Source organism: Vanellus vanellus, assembly GCF_965231255.1.
Source record: "Vanellus vanellus genome assembly, chromosome: 30".
Lineage (NCBI taxonomy): Eukaryota > Metazoa > Chordata > Aves > Charadriiformes > Charadriidae > Vanellus > Vanellus vanellus.
In genome coordinates, this window is record NC_138935.1 from 939,171 (window position 1) to 946,947 (window position 7,777).

General features: G+C 57.2%; 1 protein-coding gene across 1 annotated transcript; it reads left to right on the forward strand.

Moving 5' to 3' along the window:
• Positions 1-1,071: 1,071 nt before the first annotated feature.
• Positions 1,072-7,466, forward strand: LOC309682606 (putative adhesion G protein-coupled receptor E4P; the record flags this gene model as incomplete). The annotated part of the gene is made up of 12 exons (XM_082496712.1): positions 1,072-1,206; positions 1,956-2,106; positions 2,299-2,412; positions 2,513-2,679; positions 3,591-3,764; positions 3,884-4,078; positions 5,204-5,439; positions 5,645-5,711; positions 6,155-6,246; positions 6,408-6,576; positions 6,664-6,759; positions 7,021-7,466. 12 exons carry the CDS (start codon positions 1,072-1,074, stop codon positions 7,072-7,074), a joined length of 1,650 nt encoding a protein of 549 aa, XP_082352838.1. The 3' UTR covers positions 7,075-7,466.
• Positions 7,467-7,777: the final 311 nt, after the last annotated feature.

Sequence of the window (7,777 nt, forward strand, 5' to 3'; positions counted from 1 at the left end):
CCCCTTTTTTTAACTCTTTATCCCATTTCTCCCCCCATTCTGGGGGGTGCTGAGCGCCCCCCCCCCAGCCCCCACGAGCCACACAGGGCAGGGTGGGCTTCTCCCCCCCCCAAAAAGGCCCCAAACTGACCCAAATCCACAGATTTTGGCCACAGACCAGAGCCCACCTGTGACATCCCCCTCCTGGACGAGGCCGGGAGCGCGTGCAGGGATCCCAAGGTGGGGGTTGAGGGGGGAAGGACAGACGGACGGACGGACAGATGGATGCAGGGAGGGAAGGAGGAAGGGAGGAAGGGAAGGAGGGAGGGAAGGACAGAGGGAGGGAGGGATGGAGGGACAGAGGGAGTGACAGATGGACAGAGGGAGGGAAGGAGGGAGGGACAGACAGAGGGAGGAAGGGATGGAAGGACAGATGGAGGGACAGACGGACGGAGGGAGGGAGGGACAAATGGAGGGAGGGATGGAGGGAGGAAGGGCTGGACGGATGGATGGACAGAGGGAGGGATAGAGGGACAGACGGATGGAGGGATTGAGGGAGGGAAGAAGGGATGGAGGGACAGACAGATGGAGAGAGGGAGGGAAGGATGGAGGGACAGATGGACGGAGGGATGGATGGAGGGAGAGATGGTGGGATGGAGGGAGGGACAGACGGAGGGAGGGAGGGATGGAAGGAGGGACAGATGGCGGGACAGACAGATGGACAGAGGGAGGGATGGAGGGACAGACGGAGGGAGGGAGGGAGGGACACATGGATGGACGGAGGGTGGGAGGGACGGAGGGACAGACGGATGGACAGAGGGAGGGATGGATGGAGGGAAGGAGGGATGGACAGAGGGAGGGACGGACAGATGGATGGACAAAGGGAGGGAGGGATGGAGGGAAGGACGGATGGACGGAGGGAGGGATGGAGGGAGGGACAGACGGCCAAATGGACAGGTGGAGGGAGGGAGGGATGGAGTGACACAGGGACAGACGGATGGAGGGACAGAGGGAGGGACGGCAGGCAGTGGGCTGGGGGCAGGGCGGGAAGGATGGACAGACGGACAGACAGATGCCCGCGGGGGGAGGGCGATGCCCACACCCCACACCCCCACCCCCCCGCTGCACCCCCAGGCCTCGCCGGGGGGCACCCCCTGCCCCCAGCTGCCCGACACCCAGAAGCTCCTGCAGAACGCCTGTTCCCACCCCACGGAGGAGAACCTGCAGGTGAGGTCGGGGGCGGCACACGCGTGTCTGTCCCGTACACGTGTCCCCTACACACGTGCATTTCCATGCCCCGTGTCCGTCCCACGTGCGCCCCTACTCGTGCGTATTCCATGTGCGCGTCCCCTACACACGTCCATCCCATGTGCGCCCCTGCGCACGTGTAGCCCTACATGTGTCCATCCCATGTGCACCTCCTGTACACGTGTGTACCTCTACACATGTCCATCCCATGTGCAGCCCTGCACACGTGTGTAGCCCTACATGTGTCCATCCCATGTGTGCCTCGTGTGCACCCCTACACATGTCCATCCCATGTGTGCCCTGCACACGTGTACTCCTACACATGTCCATCCCATGTGCACCTCCTGTACACGTGTGTACCCCTACACATGTCCATCCCATGTGCACCTCTGTACATGTGTGTATCCCTACGCGTGTCCAGCCCACGAGCACCCCCTGCACACCCCTACACGTCTATCCCATGTACACCCCTGCATCCCTACACGTGTCCATCCCATGTGCACCTCCTGTACACGTGTGTACCCCTACACACGTCCATCCCATGTGCAGCCCTGCACACGTGTGTACCCCTACATGTCTACCCCTGCACCCCTACACGGGTCCATCCCATGCACTCCCCTGCACACATGTCTACCCCTACACGTGTGCATCCCTCCCCGGCATCGCCCTCCCCCGTAGGCACCCCCTGACACACGCATGTGCCCTGACACACGCGTGTGCCTCCGCAGAAGGCACTGGAGCACCTGCAGAGGAAGGCACACAAGGATCCCCACCCCAACACCACTGAGCTGCTGCTGCTGAGCACCGAAGCCCTCGTGCTCCAGGTGGCCCTCCAAGAACCCAACTCCAGCCCCCAAACCTTCAACACCACCACCATGGGTACGTCAGCACCCACGGGTGTCCCCAAACCCCCCAAAAGCATCGCAACCCCCCTAAAAAGCATCGCAACGCCCCCAAAAGCATCGCAGCCCCCCAAGGACCGGCTTGGTGCCATCGCTGCGTCCCTTCCCCGAGCTCTGCGAGAGCACCGCAAAAGAACCTCTGAAAAGGCTTTTTTTCACCCCAAATCAGAGGCCATGGTGGAAGTGGTGCGTGACGACTGCCCCCAGACCACGTTGGTGCTGACGGTGAATAATCAGACGTTGACCATCGGCTGCCATGAGGTGGTGAGCAATGCCCAGGCAGGTACGGCTACCACGCTGCTGCTGAAAAAAACACAAAAACTCAAAAACCCCCTCCAAATTGGGTATTTTTGGGGTGGTTTTTGACCCAGTTCTCCTGGCAGACAAGCGCGCGGTGGCCTTCATCGTCTACAAGGATGTAGGGAACTTGCTGAACCGCACCACGGTGCCGGGGCCGGGAAGGGTCAACTCCCCCGTGGTCGGCGGCACTGTGGGGAAAAGCAACGTCACCTTCAACGTCACCTTCAACATCACTCTGCAGCACCTCAAGGTGGGTGCTTGGGGGGCGTTGGGAGGTTTGGGGGGGTCCACGGGGTGGGGATTCACAGGAGGAAGCACCACAGGGTTTGTTGCCCCACATGGGATGGAGCAACTTAGAATCATGGAATGGTTTTGGTTGGAAAGGACCTTGAAGATCATCGAGTTCCAACCCCCCTGCCATAGGCAGGGCCACCTCCCACCAGCCCAGGTTGCCCAAGGTCGCAACCGGCCTGGCCTTGAACACCTCCAGGGATGGGGCCTCAACAACTTAGGGCTGGGTTGGCAACGGGCAGCACCGCGGTGCGAATGTGGAGGGCGGTGATGGTGAATTTGGGGGTGAAGCCCCGTTCCGGGGTAAATTTGGAGTTGGTGCATCCCCATTCCAGTGCAAATTTGGATTTGGTGCATTCCCATCCACGCGTGAATCTGGATCCGGTGCATATTCGGGTCTGTGCATCCCCACCCTGATGCAAATTTGGGGCTGGTGCATCCCCATCCCGGTCCAAATTTAGATTTGATGCATCCTTGTCCCGGTGCAAATTTGGATCCTGTGTAAATTTGGGGCTGGTGCATCCCCGTCTCGGTGCAAATTTGGTTTGGGCGCATCTCCATCCTGGTGCGAATCTGGATCCTCTGCAAATTCGGGTTTGGCGTGTCCTTACCACAGTGCAAATCTGGACGCGGTGCAAATCTGGGGTGGGTGCACCCCCTGTGGGGGTGCAAATTTGGGATCTGGCGCATCCTGATCCCGGTGCAAATTTGGATACCGCGTGAATTCAGCCTTGGTGCATCTCTGTCGCGGTGTAAAATTTAAGCCCGGCACATCCTCGGCCCATTCCACACCCAAACCGACGGTGGGAAGGGGCGGTGGGACCCCTCGCCGGGGCCGCCGGGACGTGCCTCAAGAGGGACCGTTCTCAGCAGATGCCCCGGGCGGGCGAGACACCGGTCTGCATGTCCTGGGAGATTGATGGCACCAAAGGCCGCTGGACTTCCTCGGGCTGCAACTACGAGGGGGGTGACGCCCACCACTCCATCTGCACCTGCAACCACTTCTCCACCTTCGCCATCCTCATGGCCATCCACCCCATCACGGTAAGATCCCGTTTGCACCCTGAAAATACCCATTTGGGGGTTGGTTTTGGTTTTTTCTTCCTTCTCAACGGTTGCGTGTGGCCACGCATTGCATGGCACGCGTGTGATGTCACCCCCAGGAGACCTTCGCGCTGACAGTGGTGACCTACGTGGGGGTGTCGGTGTCACTGGTCTGCCTCTTCCTCGCCATTGTCACCTTCCTCCTGTGCCGCTCGCTCTGGAGCATCAGTGTCACCCTCCACCTGCAGCTCAGCATCTGCCTCTTTGCTGCCGACCTCCTCTTCCTCGTGGCCATGCCCCTCACTGCCAACCAGGTATGGGCTCCTCAGGGCCTCCTTGAACATCTTGAGACCTTCAGGGGCTTCTCAGGGTCTTCATGAGCCTCCTTGGGGTCTCCACGTGTTCCTCAGGGTGTCCTTCAGCATCTTGAAGCCATCAGGGGATCCTCAGGTTCTGCTTGAGCATTTGGGGACCTTCAGGGGATCCTCAAGTTCTCCTCGAGTATCTTGGGACCTTCAGGGGATCCTCAGGATCTCCTTGAGCCTCCTCAGGGTCTCCACAGGCTCCTCAGGGTCTCCTCGAGCATCTTGGGACCTTCAGGGGATCCTCAGGGTCTCCTTGAGCATCTTTGGGCTGTTGGGGGCTCCTCAGCATCTCATTTAGCTCCTCTGGGTCTCCAGGAGGTCTTTGGGGCCTCCTCAAGCTCCCCAGGACCTCCTTGAGGTCCTTGGGGAGCTTATGGGGAAAAGGACCCAGGGTCATGGCTCTTGGCTGTAGCCTCTACCCTAATAGGTCCAGCAGACCTTCTGCTGGGGGTCCCACCTCATGCTGGGTGGGCGCAACCACCTGGATTATGGGATAACCACGGTTGGAAGGTTTGGTCCAACCCCAACTCAAAGCAGGTCCAATTAGTAGAGGTTCTTCAAGGTTGTAGATTTCCCTCTTGCTCTGGGTGGGTGTCAGCACCCGAATTACAGGATAAATGAGGTGGAACAGGATGTTTGCAGGTCTCCAGACCAATCTCCACTCAAAGCGGGTCCAACTAGTTGAGGTTCATCAGAGTTGTTGGGTCCAATCTCTCTCCGGGTGAGCAAAAGCACCTGAATTACAGGATGCCCAAGGTTGAACAGGACGTTTGGAGGTCTCCAGACCAATTCCAACTCAAAGCAGGTCCACCAAGTTGGGGTTCCTCAAGGCTCTTGGGTCCCTTCTTCCTCTGGGTGGGTGGAGCCAACTGAACTATGGGATAACTCAGTTTGGAAGAGACATCCAAATGTCTCCGGTCTGCTCCCAGCTCAAAGCATCTCCGCTTCCTTGAGGTTCCTTGAGACCACGTTGGGGCGTGTGGAACATCTCCATGTTCCAGAGATGCCACCACCTCTCTGGGCCACACTGGTGATGCCAGAGAGCCCAACATGGCCTTGTTGTCCCCCATCCAGCTGGCGTGTGCCATCATGGCAGGCTTCCTCCACTACCTCTTCCTCGCCTGCTTTGCCTGGATGTTCCTGGAGGGTTTGCACCTCTTCCTCACCGTCAGGAACCTGCGTGTCCTCAACTACACCAGCGCCAGTCGCTTCAGGAAACGATTCATCTACCCCGTGGGCTACGGCGCACCGGCCATCATCGTGGTCATCTCCGCCGCCGTCCACCCCAGCGGCTATGGCACCGAGCACTAGTGAGTCCCACCAACACCCAGGTTGGGGTCAACCAAGCAGGGTGGGATCACGAATGGAGAACATCAGGCGTTTTGCCTGAATCGCGCCCCAAAAAAATGATGCCATGGCATCCGGAGGGGGGGGGATTTTCACGCCACCAAAATCATCAAAGGAAGTTTTGGGGAGGTTCTTCCCTTTTTTTTTTTTTTTTCCCCTTTTTTTTAGCTGCTGGCTGAGCATAGAGGGAAGCTTCATCTGGAGTTTCCTCGGTCCCGTCTGTGTCATCATCCTGGTGGGTGTTTTGCTGCTGAAAGGAGGCGGAGGGGAGGAAACTGGGAGAAAAAAGAGCAAATTTAGACTTAGGAATACTATTAAACAAATGCCGCGTGGACCAAGTGCCCTCAGCAGAGGTTGCACCACAGTACTATTAATTATGGGGTTTTTTGCACCGTTGGCCCCTTTTCCACCCCAAATTCATGACCGTGGCCACAGCTCTTCTCCCGTAGACCTCCACTTGAGGAATTTTAGAGATTTGCATGAAAAGAGTGAATTCACTTGTATATTTAAGGATGGTATTAAGCAAACATCCCGTAGACTGGGTGTGCTCGGTGAAGGTCACGCCACGGTGCACGGTTTTGTGCCGTTGACCCTTTCCCACCCCAAATTTACGCTCTGTGGATCCTGTCCTGGATAACAATGGGTTTGTTGTTTTTTTTTTTTTCACTTTCCGCCCAGGTTAACTTGCTATTTTTTCTCACCACTCTCTGGACACTGCAGGATAAACTCTCCTCCCTCAACGCTGATGTCACAGCCTTAAAAAACACTCGGTGGGTTTGGGGTTTTTTTTTTGCGTCGTCAGGAAGCGCGTTGGGGGTTGCGTTTGTTTTTTTTTTTTTTTTTTGAGGAAGGGGGAGGAGGAGGAAGAGCATCTAGGATGGGATTTGGGGTGAAAACCAAAAAAAGAGCAGAATTGAGTGTATTCTGTCAGGCTGATGACGTTCAAGGCGTTGGCGCACGTCTGTATCCTGGGCTGCACGTGGAGTCTGGGCTTGCTGCAGGCGCAGGGGGACAACATAGTGGTGGCCTTTATCTTCACCATCGTCAACAGCCTGCAGGGAGCCTTCATCTTCCTCGTGCACTGCGTCCTCAACCGGCAGGTACCGTGGTGGGGACGACGTAGGCATCCGGGGATGCATGGGAGAGGACGGGGATGCTCAGGATGTGGCTGTGGGTCCCATCTGTAGGTGACAGAGCAGTACCGGAGTTGGTTTAGGGCATTGGGACGACGAGCGCAACCCCAGGAGATGCCCACCACGGAGCTACAAATCACCTACGTCACGGTAAGGGCACCCAGACGCCTGGGTCCCTGCAGGAACCTGGACGCTTGGGTCCCTGTGGGGTGCTGGGTGGGCACCCGGGTCTCTGAGGGGTGCTGGGTGGGCACCCAGATGCCTACATCCTCTGGTTGCCACCAAAAGGAGGTGAAAGCCACAGTCGCCTGGTCTCCCCAGGGTGCTTGGGGGTCTGGCGAGAAACCACCAGGACCTCTGCCCCATTTCTGCCTCGTTTCACCCCAACACGGCCCCTTTTCCACCCTCCAGGAAGGGGAGAAGCCGCAGAGCCACGGCACCGAGGGCTGCACGTGGGAGAAGTGACAGTGGGTGCCACCCAGGACCGACCCCTTTCCAGCAGTTTTCCCGCGCATCCGACCCATTTCCAGCATATTTCCTGCAGTTCCAACCCATTTCCAGCAGTTTTCCAGCCCATCCGACCCATTTCCAGCATATTTCCTGCAGATCCAACCCACTTCCAGCAATTTCCAGGCACATCTGACCCATTTTCAGCAGTTTTCCAGGCGCATCCGACCCATTTCCAGCATATTTCCTGCAACTCCGACCCATTTCCAGCCTTTCCCCCAAAGAAAACAAGCAACTTCCAGCATTTTCCTGCAGATTTGACCCATTTCCCGCATTTTTGCCAAGAAACGACTCATTTCCAGCATTTTCCCCAAAGAATGAGCCATTTCCAGCACTTTTCCACTGAACAACCTGTTTCCAGCATTTTTTCCTGCAGATTTGACCCGTTTCCAGCATTTTTTCTTCAAAGAACAACCAACTTCCAACCTTTTCCTTGTCATTTTGATCCATTTCCAGCATTTTTCTGAGGAACGTCCCATTTGCAGCATTTTTCCTGCCGATCTGACCCACTTCCAACATTTTCCTTCATGCATCGTTTAATTTTCAGCATTTTCCCCCCAAGCGCTTCCCCCATTTCCACCATTCTTCCGCCGAACGACCCATTTCCAGCACTTTTCCGGGCGGTTTTGCCCCATTTTGTGGCTTCTTCCCTCCGCCCTTG